This window comes from Phyllobates terribilis, unplaced genomic scaffold (assembly GCF_046119375.1).
Source record: "Phyllobates terribilis strain yellow unplaced genomic scaffold, ASM4611937v1 Scaffold_7__3_contigs__length_470593459, whole genome shotgun sequence".
Lineage (NCBI taxonomy): Eukaryota > Metazoa > Chordata > Amphibia > Anura > Dendrobatidae > Phyllobates > Phyllobates terribilis.
In genome coordinates, this window is record NW_027362767.1 from 319,924,093 (window position 1) to 319,941,768 (window position 17,676).

A 17,676-nucleotide genomic window follows, 5' to 3' on the forward strand; every position below is an offset into this window, starting at 1 on the left:
TGATCTAATGAGCGATCACTGTGGTTGACACTTTTCCCTGTTTAATGACACAATGATGATGTAATTACTGATTGTTAACGCCTGGATAAATACTGGTTACTGTTGCTTTATGTATGCAAATTGCCTCTTCAGAGAGGAAGAGGACTAGAACTCTACAGCGCCACCTGTTGGAAGCAGCAATCCTACTGTTAGAACTCTCCTGTTAGGTTTTTTCTATTATGCTGGTCACATGACCGTTTTTGCCTATTTAATCCTGCTCCTCCCTTCTGGCCTTGCTGGACTTCATTGTAATTTCTACTCTTAAGCTAGCCAGGTGCTTTGTTACCTTTCTCAGTCAGTTTAGCTAGGTCTTTTGACCTCTATGTTCTATGTTGTTTGTTTGTCTTTTACTGCTACAGTTTCTGCTAGGAGGTGTCCATCTTTCTCCCAGTCCCTAGTTCTTGTAGGGATCCCTCCCTCACATCTATAGGTCTTCGTTCAGACTAGCTGAGGACTTTAGCGGGTCTGATCGCAGGATCAGGTTCCCCGTTACATCGTAGGGATCTAGCTTAGTTCTATTGTAGGGACAGATCTCCTGTCTTTCCTTAGTGCTTGTAGCAGATCACAACAGTAAGTCCAGCCCAAAAAATTTTCTCTAAGGAAAGACCTCCAGTTTCCATCATGGTGTCGGTTCAGGATTTGGCTCAACGCCTGCAGGGACTCTCTCTGGAGGTGGCCGAGCTCCAACAACACGTGAGTAGCTGTTCTGGAGCGCATTTTGTGGAGCCAAAGGTACGATTGCCTGATTTATTTTTTGGTGAACAACAAGATTTTTTTTCCTTTAAAAATGCTTGTTTATTGTATTTTCGTTTGAGACCCAGATCCTCTGGTGATGAGTCACAGCGCATAGGGTTCATAATTTCACTTTTGCGCAAAGAACCTCAAGGATGGGCCTTTTCTCTCCAACCTAGTGATCCGTGCTTTAGATCAGTGGATAGTTTTTTTTTCTGCTTTGGGGTTGTTGTATGATGATCCTGATCGTGTCTCATCAGCTGAGACGGAATTGAGACATTTGAGGCAGGGATCAGGTAATGTGGAAAATTATTGTACTCACTTCCGTCGGTGGTCTGCTCAGGTGTGGTGGAACGATTCAGCTCTGAAAAGTTTGTTTCTTGCGGGGCTAGGTGAAAGGGTTAAGGATCTGCTTATTGCTTATCCTACACCTGGAAACTTGCAGGAGGCAATGCAATTAGCTATACGGGTGGACAGGAGACTGCGTGCAAGGGTTAATGAGAGTAAATCCTCTGCCATGTCAGCTACGAGTCTTGAGAGGGTCTGTACTGACACTGGAGAGCCGATGGAGATTGGGGCGATGTCACCCCGCTCTCAGGAAAAAGACCGCAGGTTTTCTTAAGGTTTGTGCTTCTATTGCGGCAAATCTGACCATTTCATTAAGAACTGTGTGCTTCGTATGAACAAAGAAAAAAAAAAAGGTCAGTTATGCCCGTATAGCCTGTTTAAACACTAAGGGTGCATTTCTTTCTGCTACTACTGCAGCTCAGGAAGAATTAATTGAATTTCGGGTATTTGTGGATTGTGGTTCAACTCTGAATGTGATTGATGGGGGATTCTTGGAAAAACTTAATTTAAAACCCAAACCTTTGTCATCCCCTATTGCCGTGGTTTCTGTCGATGGCACTCCCTTGAAATGTGTTACTCACAAGGTTTATGAATTTCCCCTCACTATTAATGGTATTCACCAAGAAAATTTGGATTTGGTGGTATTAAATAATTTGCCTTCTCCAGTAGTTTTGGGGTTGCCCTGGTTAAAATTGCACAATCCTGTACTGGATTGGTCTACCAATGAAATTAAGTCCTGGAGCCCTAAGTGTTATGACAAGTGTTGTAACGGGCGCATTGCTGCTGTGGATAAAGAGGAATTACCTGTACCTATTCAGGATTTTTGGAAAGTTTTTTCTGAGGAGGAGTCGCAAATTTTGCCTCCCCATAGAGACTATGATTGTACCATTGAATTTGTCCCTGGAGCGACTCTTCCTAAAAGTCGTTTGTTTAATCTTACTATTCCTGAGAGAAAGGCTTTGGAGGAATACATACAGACGAGCTTGGCCGCCGATCATATCAGACCCTCTAAGTCACCTGTGGCTGTTGGATTTTTTTTTGTAAAAAAAAAAGGACGGCGGTTTACGTCCTTGTCTGGACTTTCGCGAGATTAATAAAATTACTGTACGTAATCCCTACCCACTGCCATTGATTCCTGATTTGTTTAACCAGTTAGTGGGGGCCAAGTGGTTCTCTAAAATTGATCTCCGGGGGGCATGCAATTTGTTGCGCATGAAGGAGGGTGATGAATGGAAGACTGCTTTTAGCACTCCTGTGGGTCATTTTGAGAATCTGGTTATGCCTTTTGGTCTTACCAATGCACCAGCATGTTTTCAGAATCTTATTAATGACATCCTTAGACCTTTGATCGGCAAAAATGTGGTTGTGTATTTGGATGACATTTTGATTTATTCGCCTGACCTGGAGTCTCATTGGAGGAGCGTACGTGAGGTATTGCAGTTATTGACTGACAATTCGCTTTTTGCTAAGCTGGAGAAATGTGAGTTCGCTGTACAGAGAATTCGTTTTTTGGGCTACATTATCTCCAGTGAAGGTTTTGAGATGGATCCGGTTAAAGTTCAAGCTGTGCAGGAATGGCCTAGGCCTATTGGTTTGAAATCGATACAGAGGTTTTTGGGTTTCGCCAATTATTACAGAAAATTCATTAAAAATTTTTCTATTATTGTTAAACCACTGACCGATCTCACCAGGAAAGGTGCTAATGCGGTTCAGTGGACTAATGAGGCCATTGAAGCTTTTGTGTTTCTAAAGGAGAGGTTCAGCTCTGCCCCCATCCTTATGCAGCCTGATGTGACTAAGCCGTTTTTGGTTGAGGTTGATGCTTCTTCGGTGGGGGTCGGTGCGGTGTTGTCTCAGGAAAACAAGGATGGAGTACATCCCTGTGCCTTTTTTTCAAAAAAATTTTCTGAGACTGAACTTAATTACGATGTCGGTAATCGGGAATTGCTGGCGATTAAACTCGCATTTGAACACTGGCGTCATCTCTTGGAAGGTGCTGAATTTCCCATTCATGTTTTCACTGATCATAAAAATCTGATCTATCTTGATACTGCCAAGCGCTTGAATGCCCGTCAGGCTAGGTGGGCACTTTTTTTTTTTTCGCGGTTTAATTTTTCCGTTACTTACATCCCGGGTACCAAGAATGTTAAAGCTGATGCGTTGTCTCGCAGCTTTTCTCCCATGGTCGGTGCTGAGGAGGAGGAGAGCATTTTACAAGAAGGTGTTGTGATTGCTGCATTGGACTCCGTTTTGGAAGATGAGATTCTTAAAGCTCAGGAGAATGCCCCATCTAACACTCCCCATGGGAGGTTGTTTGTGCCTAGGACCTTTAGGAGAGATTTGTTTGTGGAGTGTCATGAGTCTCGGTTGGCAGGTCATCCAGGAATTTCTGAGACCAAGAGACTTGTGGGTCGCAGTTTTTGGTGGCCTGGATGGCAGAAGGAAGTCATTAAGTGGGTGCGCCAATGTACTGTGTGTGCTAGATCCAAGTCTTCGCATGCTCCTGCTGCGGGGTTGCTTTGCCCTCTGGAGGTTCCTAGTGCACCTTGGACACATCTAGCTATGGACTTTATTACTGACCTTCCCCCCTCTGAAGGTTTCACGGTCATCTGGGTGGTCGTGGACCGTTTTAGCAAGATGTGTCACTTGGTTCCCTTCATCAAACTGCCCTGCGCTAAGACACTCGCTAAGGCCTTTGTCAAGGAGATTGTCCGACTCCATGGTGTTCCTACTGACATTGTTTCTGATAGGGGACCTCAGTTCGTGGCTCGTTTTTGGCGTGCCTTTTGTGACAGGTTGGGAGTTCATTTGTCGTTTTCATCTGGATATCATCCGGAGTCTAATGGCCAGACAGAAAGGAAGAACCAGGATGTTGAGCAGTTCTTGCGTTGTTTTGTGGCAGACAATCAAGAGGGGTGGTCTGAGTTTCTGCCGCTTGCTGAATTTGCTCTTAACAACCATACATCCTCTTCTGCTGGGTGTTCGCCTTTTTTTTTGTTGTTCTGGGAGACATCCGTCTTTTGGGTCATTCTCCAAATTGCTATCGGCTGTGCCTGAGGAGGAGAGTTTTTCCGGTGATTTGGAGAGAGTTTGGACGGATGTGCGTGGTAATCTTCAGGAGGCAAACAAAAAATCTAAGAGGTACTTGACAGGAAACGTCAAGAGGTTTTGTTTACGGTTGGTGACATGGTTTGGTTGTCCTCTAAGAATCTGCTGTTGAGGATTCCTTCTAAAAAATTGGGTCCCAAGTTTGTAGGGCCCTTTAAGGTGCTTCAGGTAGTTAACCAATCTGCTGTTAGGTTGGAGGTTCCTACCTCCTGGAAGATTAATCCGGTGTTTCTTGTTTCTCTATTGAAAAAAGCTTATGTATCTGATAGAGACGCCACTGCCACTGTTCCTCCGGTGGTGGAGGACGGGGAATATGAAATTTCCCGCATCCTTAATTCTAGACGGCATAGAGGGAATTTGCAGTATCTCGTCGCTTGGAAGGGTTTCGGTCCCGAGGATAACTCATGGGTGAGGGCAGATGATGTTTCTGCTTCCAGACTTGTCAGAGCGTTTCACAAGAGGTTTCCTGATAAGCCTGGGCCTAGGGGATCCGGAGGATCCTCATTGAAGAGGGGGTACTGTTAGAACTCTCCTGTTAGGTTTTTTCTATTATGCTGGTCACATGACCTTTTTTGCCTATTTTATCCTGCTCCGCCCTTCTGGCCTTGCTGGACTTCATTGTAATTTCTACTCTTAAGCTAGCCAGGTGCTTTGTAACCTTTCTCAGTCAGTTTAGCAAGGTCTTTTTGACCTCTATGTTCTATGTTGTTTGTTTGTCTTTTACTGCTACAATTTCTGCTAGGAGGTGTCCATCTTTCTCCCAGTCCCTAGTTCTTGTAGGGATCCCTCCCTCATATCTATAGGTCTTCGTTCAGACTAGCTGAGGACTTTAGCGGGTCTTATCACAGGATCAGGTTCCCCTTTACATCGTAGGGATCTAGCTTAGTTCTATTGTAGGGACAGATCTCCTGTCTTTCCTTAGTGCTTGTAGCAGATCACAACACCTACAAGTCACTATCGACCTTGTAACGGCCTTGCAATATGACTTCAGATAAAAGCCAAGTCAAATCAGAATCTCAATTTGCAAACACGGTGTTTCGGGCTATTTCCCCTCGTCAGTGTAAAGTTTGAGACCTGATTTGGCTAGGTGAGAGGCTTTTTGACTGAGCTCTAAGGAGTAACATTTCTCCTTGTTGTGGTTATGCTTGAGAAAAGTTCACTTGTACTGAAATGTCGCATGGGTTAATAAGTTAATATCACTGGATGTGTTGTCTCACTCTCCATATTTGATAGTTGTTGGTGACTATTTGTCAGTTTGTCAAGATTATCGCAGCCCGGGAAGGTGACGCAGAACCACCCGCTGGGATCTCTTGAGCGAACAGCTCTCTGCTTGCTCGTATCGTCCGGGCAATTACACGATTGGCCGACGATTAACTTAGGAGGTTGCAGGCTGTTTGCATTAACAGGCCACTTATTGGAAAATGAACAGTGAGCGTATGGTATATATACCTCTGTATTCTAACACATGGAATATATGTATATACCCTCCGTATGATCACTGCTAACTTCATGATAACCCAAGAAAAATGATTATCTGCCACCACCAGTCTGGTTTTATACAGGCTGACTGGAGGCCTGGTCTGGTTCAGGCTTCTGGCTCATTTATTATTGTCCACAGGCAATTGGTGGCATTTCAGATCGTAGTGCTAGCTTTTTTTATGGTTGGTAGGTGATGAAATACTTATTTCATGCAATAAAATGCAAATTACTTATGTGACAATCATACAATGTGATTTTCTGGATTTTTTCTAAGATTCTGCCTCTCAGTTTAAGTGACCTGCGATATAAATTACAGACTTCTCCATTCTTTGTAGGTGGGAAAACTTGCAAAATTGGCAGTGTATGTAATACTTATTTATTATTGTATCCAAACAAGTATGCATATTTTTATCTTTCCTGCAGATTTATACGCGGTCTGTCATTGAACCAGTAGCTGTACCTGTACCAGCTAAAGAGGCCTCGACTTCCCCAGTAACCACCCAGCCAGAAAACTCAAGCACGAGCACTTTGTACAGGAACACCGACCGACAACGTAAAAAATCCAAGATGACAGATGAAGAAATCCTGGAAAAATTAAGTATGTTTTCCAGTTCATGTTTATAGTTCACTCTTGATAGAAAAACATAATACATGGCACCATTTTATAAGTATTCACATATTGCATATTAAGTATAGGTTTTCATTGCAAAAGCCTGCAGCAAAATTCTGTACAATGCATTTAAATGTAGTTTTTCCAAACTCCCTCAGGGCACTCTGCAGATATGTCTACGTAGAGTCCCTGTGGTCTGTATATGGGGTGAGCTAAGGAAGAAAAAAAAATGTTGTGTTAAACAGTCATTCGCAGTATTGGCAAATAAAATGAGACATTGGTAAAGTTTTATTAAAGGGATTGTCTGGAACTAATATACTGATGACCTGGCACCCCAACAGATCAGATGATATCGGCTCTGGCAGTGGCCGCACATAATCGACGTACAGGGGGAATCATTGCTCTGTGCATTATTTAGTGTCCACTGATGAGTAAAGTTCATCCCCATCTCAAGTGATAAAGTGCAGTACCCATGAGTGGCCACTAGTCAATGTAGTGAGCTGCGGTGCTCCATCCCGTACATCGCTTGTCATTCACTACCAGAGGCCATGTGCGCTGATCACTGGGAGTGCACGGTGCCGCATGCTATCTAATCTCATATTGATGATATATTTAATAGGTTATCAATATGTTGGTCCCGGATAAGAGTAGTAGCTGTTGGTCCTGGATAAGAGTAGTAGCAGTTATACCATAGTGTATAATACAGGATATCCCTTTTTTGAAGATAGTTCTTCAGTACCTGGCCACTCTGTTCTTGAGCAAGATCTGCATGCACAACAGGTACAATAGTGCCTGAGAATTCAGGGGGGAGCGCGTATGAGCAACACTTTCTTTTCTTTTACTTAAATGACCAAGCTAAAGTTTTCCAAGCACATTTTATGTCCTTGTGCTGTCTGTATGTAAAACTGAGAATATAGAGACAGGCTGCAAGTCACGGGTAGTTTCTACACACGGGCATATGGTCCACTTGTAAAAAAAAATAACTGCATTCACTATGATCCGATTTTCAGATCAGATTCTGCCATTAAAATCAATGGGCATAATAAAAAGCCAGATGCCATATGGTCACTGTCCGTAAAGTATCCATTTACACATGTAAAAAACATACAACCCGGCCTAAACCATATTAGATGGCTCCCGCATTGCCACCTTGTTACTCGTGGCTGTCAAGTGTGTGGTGCTAAGTCACATACTACATTAGTATTAATAACGGTTGTTAATTTGTCTTTTATTTATACGCAGGGAAGCCGTAGGCAGACGTAAAAGTCAAACCTTTAAAAATTGATTGTAAAGTAGGTAGAATAAGATACGTCGCAGTCACTCTATATTGGAGTTGAATAACATGTCATCTGTCTGATAAGAATGCATTGTGTCACCAACTGTAGTAAGATACCAGTTGCAATACTTGTAATTTGATTTCTTAAAAATGTATAAAATGATGCAAAAGTGCTAAAAGTTTAACATATTTAAATGATCTGAAAGTGGCAAAAAAAGAAAACAAAAAGCAAATAGATGGCACACAAAGAAAAGTATTTAAAGGAGTTGTCCTGCCATAAAAATGAATAGTAATAACAATCTTACAGCTCCACCGCCACTCAGTCCTTGCAGTTGATCACATGCCCACGAAAACTACATCCAGTCACTGTTTGGCTGCAGCGCTTGCATGGGTATACTTCATGTGAAGTCTCTGTACGTTCTTGCAGCTGATCACTTGACAAGACGACCCGTGATAAGCTGCGGGAAAGTACAGAGACCATTTTCAGTGTTTTTTTTTTTTTTTTTTTAATGGCTAGAAAAACTTTGTAATTACACTTAATTTATTATTTTAAACCGTGATATTTTTAAATTGTGCCTGTAGGGTTGTTAAGCAGTGTAAGGCTGCGTTCACATGAGTGTATGTAAAATCGTTTGTTTTACACCCAGAAAAAACTGATGATTTGTCATCCGTATTGTCTCCGAATGCCGTCCACGTGATTCTTTTTTTAACATCCAAATGTTCAGTTTTTTTTTATGTGAGCAGTTTATTAAAGCACAAATAGTTTTCTATCTTTATAATTGTAATGTATCTGTGAAATTCGCATGATTACGGATGGTGACCCGTATGTAACCCCTTTTTACACACCCATTGACGTATAATGGGCGAATCTGGTCCGAAATAAGGATCAAAGTAGTGTATGCAGGTTTTTGTTTTTTTTATTGTTTGGTTTTTTAGAACGTGCAGACCATCGGTCCGTGTGTAAAAATGTTTGTGTGAACAGTGACATGCAGAGGATGGGGTGCTGTATGTCTGCGATCTTTGCATATGGACATCACACGGATGTATAATATGCTTGTCTGAACGAGCCCTTAATGACGAGTTACGTTCCAGATGCTCTTTTTTTCTTTTTTTTTCTTCCCATTTTTATCTCTTTGTGGTCTTATGAGATGGTAGCACATCCTTACAATTACAAATGCCTAACTTGACTTACCGCCTTGATTTACATTCATTCATTTAATCACATACTGTATGCAGTTGAGCACAGCCAAAAAATCAGCTACAGGTCCAGTGTAAACATTATTAGTCTACATCCGGAGGTAGTTCATTAGATTAAGCAAACAGTACATAGTTATTACAGGCATCATATCCGTAAATAAACTGCAATAACCTTTTTAAGGTTTTTTTTTCCTTCTCCCTGCTCCTAGGGTGCGTACCGATTTGAAAATGAATCTGTCAGCAGGTTTTTGCTACTTAATCTGAGAGCAGCACAATGTAGGAGTAGAGACCCTGATTCCAGCAATGTGTCACTTACTATTTTATATGTTGCTGTTTCAATAAAGTCAATGTTTTATCAGCAGGAAATTATCACTACAGGACCGTGTCTCGTACCTCCTAGTCCAAACACGTCCCCATTACTGATTAGCAGCTTTCTCCCTATGCACAGTGTGCACAGAAAGCTGCTAATTATTGGTGTGGTCAGATGTATACAGGGCTTAGTATTCTGACCACTGCTACCACTGCAGCAAAGAAAACATGGATGGTATCACAATGACAGCATGCAGCCCAGTAAGTGACACATCACTGGAATCAGGGTCTCCGAACCTACATCCGCTGCTCTTGGATTACAGAGCAACAAACGTGCTGACATATTCCCTTTAAGTTGTAATTCTGATATACTTTTTTTTTCTTTAATATGTAAGTCAATGGATAATAAAAAAAAATATATATTTGAAACATTTCCCCTGCAACAAAAACTAGGTGATTAGTGAAATAATATATTGATATACTTTGTTTAAAGGAAAACACTCAGCTTAAATTTCTTGTGCAGTATGTCAGCATTTTATAGAGCTCATTCTATGCATTGGGGGCCAATGAACCATCTGTCAGTGCATACAGAGGTAGCAGTCAGTCCCTGATTAGGACCACCTACTTGACTCCTAAGTCCAGAATGGGAAGAATTTGCAATTTATTCATTGAAATCCCTGCTAAGTCTTTTCCAAGAAATCTATATATCAAACTAAACAGGTGTGGCACCCTTTTTTAAAAAAGCAATCCATGTTTTTTCTAATCTTGTACCACCCCTTTTAGGAACTATCAAAAATATTAACTGCGAATAGAATCCATCCTGCTATACTCTGCAAGTATAAATTTGTGAACGGTGGCGGGATAATGAATTGTTTTATGTGTTGGACATTCAGCTAATAAAGAATTGCAATTTTGGGGGAAGAAGAAGTGAAATTGCTGTTTGTGTGATTTTCTGATTCTATATCTTTACATTTCAAATTGATTGTATTTCTACATTTAGGCATTACTTTAATTTTTATATTGCGTTTCCACAGGAAGCATTGTAAGTGTCGGGGATCCTAAAAAGAAGTACACACGGTTTGAAAAAATTGGCCAAGGGTGAGTACACAAATACTCTCACTTTTTTATAGTTTTCCATGATTGGTGAAAAAAGCTGAGCAGTTTGTGATTTCCCACATCTCCCCTAGTCGTCCTACATTACAGTTTGTTTGATCTGCTCTTCCTGAAGACTTGGCTGATGCCTCCTTTTCCCACTGATCTCTCTTATCATGCTGCTATCTCTAACACTATAAGGAGGGAGAGCAGTGAGAGATGTCGCAGCTAGGGGCGGTTTATTCTATGAAAGAGTTACACTGATGGAGCAGGAAGAAATGTTTAAAAAATACTGTTTTAGACAACTACATAATGTTGTGTTTAGAAAGTAATAAAAAAAATCAATGTCTTTAATCTTAATAGCTTAAATCCGCATTCTGTGTGTGCAATGAACTAGTTGTTCCCGCAATCAGTCATGCATGTAGGAGAGCTATGCTCCTTCTGCAGCAGACAGAGAACTTTGATCCTGGCCATTTAAAGGGAACCTGTCACCTGATTTATTCCGCCCAAACCGCTGGAAGCATGAATCAAAGCCTTACTGTAAGATTGCCGCCAGGTATAGTTTTCTTCGAAAAGCTCTGGTGGTTCAGAAAAATTATAATGAGAAGCTCCAACCGGGGACCGGTGATCTCACTTTCGGCACCGCCGCTGCGTGAGTACATTCTCATGCAGTAGTGGTGCCGTAAGTGAGGTAACTGGAGCTCATCAGGTAATGAACTCCTGTGACCTCTCTCATGACAGCTCAGCGCTATTCACTGACACAGGAGCGATTACACTCCTGTGTCAGTATCAGCCTGCTGTCCTGTAGAACAGTGACTGTTCTACAAATGATCCGATCGCCGTGGGAGTATTTCATCATTTCGGACAGGTGAGGGAAATGGTTTTTTTTTGTTTGTTTATTTTTACAGGTGACAATGGCTTCAAATGGATTGGGCATTAGGTCAGTATAAGGTTGTTTTTTTATTTTCTGTTTTTTTACAGGGGACAATGGCTTCAAGGTATTAGGTGTTAGGTGAGTATACTGTGTTTTTTATCTCTAAATAAACTATTAAATCCGCGTGGACTTTTATTTCAAATAAAGGATTTATTTCAGGCCGTGTGTTTAGTTTCAAAAGTTTATTATGGGGTTGGTAATGGGGGCATCTTATAGATGCCTCTCCATTACTAACCTGGGCTTCATGTGAGCTGTCCATACAAGGTTGACATGAACCCCAACCCTATTACCCCACTTGCCACCGAATCAGGGCAGTGGGAAGAGCAAGGCTAAGCGCCAAATCTTATTGATGCTCCATATCTGGGATGGCTGAGGGCTGATATTAGCCTTGGAGGGGGCTAGTATCCATGGCCCCTTCCCTAGCTATTAATATCAGCCCACAGCTGTCTGGTTAGCCTTTGCTGGATAGATTTTATAGGGGGGCCCTACATCAATTTTTTTCTGGGGTCCCCCTGCAATCTAGCCAGTAAAGGCTAACCAAATATCTAGGAGCTGTTATTAATAGCCAGGGAACATGTTGGCCTGATGGCGCCTTCCTAGGCCAAAAATACCAGCCCTCAGCTGCCCCAGAAATGGCACTTCATATTTTGAAGTGCCGCTTCTGACACTCTTCCTGATGCCTTGGTGCAGTTGCATTGGGGTAATGGGATTGGGTGTCGCTGACACCTAGCCCTAGGTTTAGTAATGAAGAGGTGTCAGCCAGACACCCTCATTACTAAACCTGTAAGCAAAGAGTTAAAAAAACACACACACTGAGACTAAAACACTTTATTTGAAATAAAACAGACAAAACCCAATATACTCACCCCAGGTCCGACGGTAATCCAAGGGTTAAAGTGATGTTCCACGTTTCTTTTTTCAAATATCTTAATTTAGCTCCAAAAAGCATTTATTGCTGTACAAAAACGCATCAAAAACACGCGTTGTTTCTGCAGCATTTTTGCTGCCAAGAGATGCAGAAACGTTGCAGAGATTTCTGCAATCAAATACTCAATGTGTGCACGAACCTTAGTGCTAATTTTTTTTGTCTTTACTAAGGAACGTGGCCTACAGAATTCTCTGGGGTCTTGACTTTAGGCTGCTCTGTATTATTACCCTGTAAACACAGACCCTTTGGTAAAGATCATAAAAATTAGCACTATATAAAAAGGCTCCATTTCAGGAACCATATGGCGAATTTATAAAAAAAACAAAACTGAACACTCAGGGGAGCTGTGGGAATAAAAGAAAAACAAAAACTGGTCTCTTCACGTGGTGACAGGTCTTCTTTCAGGGAAACTCCACTTTGGTGTCACTTTTGAGAAAAGTATTAGGGAGCTACTTTCTTAAAATATTGGTTCCTTTACATAATCTTCTATATTCTAGTCAGTGCAGTCTCCACATCTACATAAATGCGCTGCGGAGACGGTGAGATGACGTTCCCTCTGGCGTCCTTGCTGACCGGCCCGCTATACAATAGTCTGTTGTTGAGCTTCCATTTATAGACTGCTCCTCGCCGCAGCCTGTACTGTGCTGTGTCATGATGGACGTCAGCCAGTGTGCGGGGAGGAACGGCGCCAGGGAACACATCAGAAGTCTTCACCGTTTCACCTAATATTATCCTGGATATATATGTGCCAAATTCTAGGATATGTGTTAGTTCAGAATGTGGTGATGACACCGTGACATGAGAAGTCTTTGTTGGCCTGTACATGACCCGGACACATTAGCCTTAATTGCCGACGTCTTCTGATTCTGCTATCATTCTGGAAATTGCAGACGGATGGTGATGCTCGCAGATTAGGATTCATCAATCTTGCGGCCTCCACGCTGTGCCTTGCCTGCGTCCTCACCTGACAGCAGACAGGCTCTCTATTCTGTCCTTCCCGGTGCAGGGCTTCTTGGCAGGGTGAAGCGCATATACAGATTTTGAGAGACGGCCAAGATGTATATTTAGTGTTGATCCAAAAACCTATTTATCCAGTCTGTTCCCAAAAATTAAGCGCAGCAGAGACACAGGCGAGCAGAGGCATAAATGTGCACCGCACAGCATACGAGGCATGCTCAGCCCATAAACCATAGGCTGCTTGTTATTAAAGATCCCAGTCCGTAATGTCATGTTCAAGAAAGTCCGGAACAAGGCACCGAGCCGACACTTGGTATGTTGTGGAGGAAGCCATGTTTTACAGCAAATGAAGTTATCGCATGAAGACGTTTGTATGAAGCCAAGATTCATCAGCATGCTCGCAGTCTGGTGTGATTACCGGTGTTCTCATTGAGATGAAGGAAATCCCCGGACGTAGGCAATGTAATGATCCCGAGAGATGGCGGACTTCTTATCTGTGCTGCAGTGCGGCCAGGAAATTACACTCCGCAAGTGAACGGAAGGAGCAATATCACATAGAAAGACAAGCGGAAGACCCTGGTTGTATATTGTCTGCCAGGAACAGATGGCTATCTGCATTTTTACATTTTTATGTAACTGGAAATTGCCACTTGCTACATTGACCATAAAGTAAGATTCAGAGGGCGTCCCCTAGGGAAGAGGAAGAAAGCACAAAAAAGAATAAACTGGACGCAGAGGAGGTGCAGTGTATCTGCATCTATGATGTGTATGTGAGCGTTCAGGAACCACAGCTGTCTAGTATACTGGTGTGTGTATGTACAGGTGCATCTCACAAAATTAGAATATCATCACAAAGTTAATTTGTTTCAGTTCTTCAATACAAAAAGTGAAACTCATGTATTATATAGCGTCATTACAAACAGAGTGATCTATTTCATGTGTTTATTTCTGTTAATGTTGATGATTATTGCTTACAGCCAATGGAAACACAAAAGTCATTATCTCAGTAAATTAGAATACTTTATAACACCAGTTTGAAAAATGTTTTTAAAATCTGAAATGTTGGCCTACTGAAATGTATGTTCAGTAAATGCCCTCAATACTTGGTCGGGCTCCTTTTGCACCAATTACTGCATCAATGCGGCGTGGCATGGAGGCGATCAGCCTGTGGCACTGCTGAGGTGCTATGGAAGCCCAGGTTACTTTGATAGCAGCCTTCAGCTCGTCTGCATTGTTGGGTCTGGTGTCTCTCATCTTCCTCTTGATAATACCCCATAGATTCTCTATGGGGTTATGGTCAGGCGAGTTTTCTGGCCAATCAAGCACAGTGATACTGTTGTGTGTAAACCAGGTATTGGTACTTTTGGCAGTGTGGACAGGGGCCAAGTTCTGCTGGAGAATGACATTTCCATCTCCAAAAAGCTTGTCAGCAGAGGGAAGCATGACGTGCTCTAAAATTTCCTGGTAGACGGCTGCGCTGACTTTGGTCTTGATGAAACACAGTGGACCTACACCAGCAGATGACATGGCTCCCCAAACCATCACTGATTGTGGAAACTTCACACTAGACCTCAAGCAGCTTGGATTGTGGCCTCTCCACTCTTCCTCCAGACTCTGGGACCTTGATTTCCAAATGAAAATTGGAACTCTGGGACCTTGTGGAGTGTGTCAATGGCTGCCTTCTGGACATTTGTCAAGTCAGCAGTCTTCCCCATGATTGTGGAGCCTACTGAAACAGACTAAGGGAGCTTTTTAAACGCTTAGGAAGCCTTTGCAGGTGTTTTTTGTTAATTATTCTAATTTAATGAGAAAATGACTTTTGTGTTTTCATTGGCTGTAAGCCATAATCATCAACATTAACAGAAATAAACACTTGAAATAGATCACTCTGTTTGTAATGACTCTATATAATATATGGGTTTCACTTTTTGTATTGAAGAGCTGAAGTAAATTAACTTTTTGATGATATTCTAATTTAGTGAGATGCACCTGTATGTACATATGTGTCTGTGTATATAATATAGAATAATGTGGAGACTATGTTAGTGAAATGGACGTCTGTCTGGGTTTATAAACTGTATATAGTGTCAAAGTGGAGTCTGGGTCATAATTACAGGGATGTGGTGGGAGATGCAGTCGCACTACAGTCAGATGCTGTATTATTATATGTGCTGACATCACTGTGGCTTTTAACTGTGACATATAATCCTGCATCAGTGTCATGCTGCCCATACCGTGACATCACTGTGGCTTTTAGCTGTGACCTCATACCCATACTCAGTGGCATGCTGCCTGTACTGTAACATCACTGTGGCTTTTAGCTGTGACCTCATACCCATACTCTGTATCATGCTGCCTGTACTGTGACATCACTGTGGCTTTTATCTGTGACCTCATACCCATACTCAGTGGCATGCTGCCTGTACTGTGACAGCACGGTGGCTTTTATTTGTGACCTCATACCCATACTCGGTATCATGCTGCCTGTACTGTGACATCACGGTGGCTTTTAGCTGTGACCTCACTGTGCTAAATGTCCCCTTTTCTGTGACTTCAGTGTTCTTTATCCTTTTAGTGTGACGTCATCCTTGCTCTGCTGCTGCTTCACTTTGGTTATTGTCCATGGGGCTGAGACATTACTGCTTTGTCTCTCGGTCATATCCACAGAAATGGCTATTAACCCTTAGTTTTTGGTGTTAATGCACATTAATTAATATATCTGAGCAAGTTATCTTAGGTGGGGTTGTCTTCTGCATGAACTCACGAACCCTGTTGTGACCGGACATCATTAAAGGGGTATTCTCATTAGAATATGACATCACTTTTTGATCTGTGAAGGTGCGACTGTCTAGATCCCCCCCCCCCCCCCGGATCCAGAGCTTTGCACCCACAGAACACTAGTGGGACAGAATGTGATTTTTATTAAACAGTGTATTACATAGTTAATGGCTTTTTACTGCCCTCTGGTGGCTGAACATGAGGTTGCATCTGTTACCGATTTGCTTTTTATCATGAACTGAACTTAATCTTCTTTTCTGCTGTTATTTATATGAAGTGGTTAAAAAACAGTCCTGATTTTGTGCATCATCCATTATTGACATAATTGAATAATGAAGTGCCTCTGCCTGTAGGGCAGTACATAACCACTAGGCACCCCGAGTGTACTTACTACGGAGGTTATCATAGGTATTGAAACTGGAAACGGTCCTGGTTGCTTATCATATATATACCCCTGTGAGCTGAAGGCCAATGTCCCCATTGTTTAGTGCCGCCATCCTACAATATACGCACACGTGTTCTTTGCATGTATTGCTCTAAATAAAAAACTGACGACCTGATATTCTGTCTGTACACAGGGCGTCCGGCACAGTGTACACCGCTATAGACATCGCTACAGGACAAGAGGTAAGATGGAGAATTACACAGCGAGAAATGTATCTGAGCGTCTGCATGGTTCTACTTTTAAAGGGATTGTCCAATGATGCATCTTTTATTTTTTGTATGCATGGATTGAATAAGAGTAATACTTTCCTCCCAGTGCAGTTCGCTCCGGAGATCTGCTCCCTCTCCAAAAGCGGTGTCTGCCCTGTCCAGAAGTCACAGCAACTACTGCAGCCTGTAATCCGCAACAGCGGCCAGGTGACTAGAAAGAGTGCATCATCAGAAAAACATCCGATGACACTCTCCTCTAGTCACCTAACCACTGCAGCCAATCATAGGCTGCAGCAGTGCTATGACATATAAACATGAGAGACTTGGCTTCCAGAGCCGGTGGCCTGCACTTCATCCGCGGGGGCACTGGAAGGTGTATAGACCACTATTTATAATTTTTTTTAAGCATGGATTGATTATAAATAATCTACTGACAGCCAACCCATTGAAGGATCCAATGTACTTTTTTATTCTTTTTACAGGTAGCGATAAAGCAAATGAACCTTCAACAACAACCCAAAAAAGAGTTAATTATTAATGAGATCTTGGTCATGAGGGAAAATAAAAATCCCAACATTGTGAATTATTTAGACAGGTTAGTGGCACGTCTCTATGGGGTCACTTACATATCTGTTGTGGGTGGATGTGAATAGATAGGGCAGAGCGGTCGGGCAGGGTGCGCTACCTCCGGGTCACTGAATGGTGTCTGTTACAATGTTATATAAAGAAACACATGATCTACTACATGACTATACAGGGGTTGCCCAGTCTTATCCGAACAGCACTAAATAACTGCAAAGTTATAATGTATGCAATGGTCTACTATTCATTCTTTTTAATCCAGCTTCTCCACTTGCCGTCAGTGAATCGAAAACCTCTACAAATCTAATCATCTTCACTTGTTACAATATATCTATTCGGTGAAATATTCCAAGCTATACAGCCTAGACTTGAGGCTCCTGGGTCTGATACATTGTAGCAAACCCTCTGAACTTAGATTTGCTCCCTCTGATCTGATGTATGGCGCTTTATAACATGAAATACATTTTGTCATGTTATAGAAACTTCTCAATGTGCCAGTAAAAGAGTTAAAAGAGTTGTCCAGTTTTGTTTTCCACATCTGTAAAAATAAAGATAATGTGGCCGATCCCGTTATCTAATTCTGCAGCCATGAATAGACCGGCTATAGGAGGCAAAGGGTGCTACATTTTTATTGAAACCCAATTGCAAAACTG

General features: G+C 42.1%; 1 protein-coding gene across 6 annotated transcripts in view; it reads left to right on the forward strand.

Annotated features, from left to right (window-relative positions):
* The window catches only part of PAK3 (p21 (RAC1) activated kinase 3), a 199,028-nt gene that overhangs the window by 165,376 nt on the left and 15,976 nt on the right, over positions 1-17,676 (forward strand). For all 6 annotated transcript variants that reach the window (XM_073641130.1, XM_073641129.1, XM_073641131.1 and 3 more), the window contains 4 exons: positions 6,130-6,304; positions 10,133-10,196; positions 16,366-16,414; positions 16,924-17,036. In XM_073641130.1, coding sequence (XP_073497231.1) covers positions 6,130-6,304; positions 10,133-10,196; positions 16,366-16,414; positions 16,924-17,036 — 401 coding nt within the window. The remainder of the gene's footprint in view (positions 1-6,129; positions 6,305-10,132; positions 10,197-16,365; positions 16,415-16,923; positions 17,037-17,676) is intronic.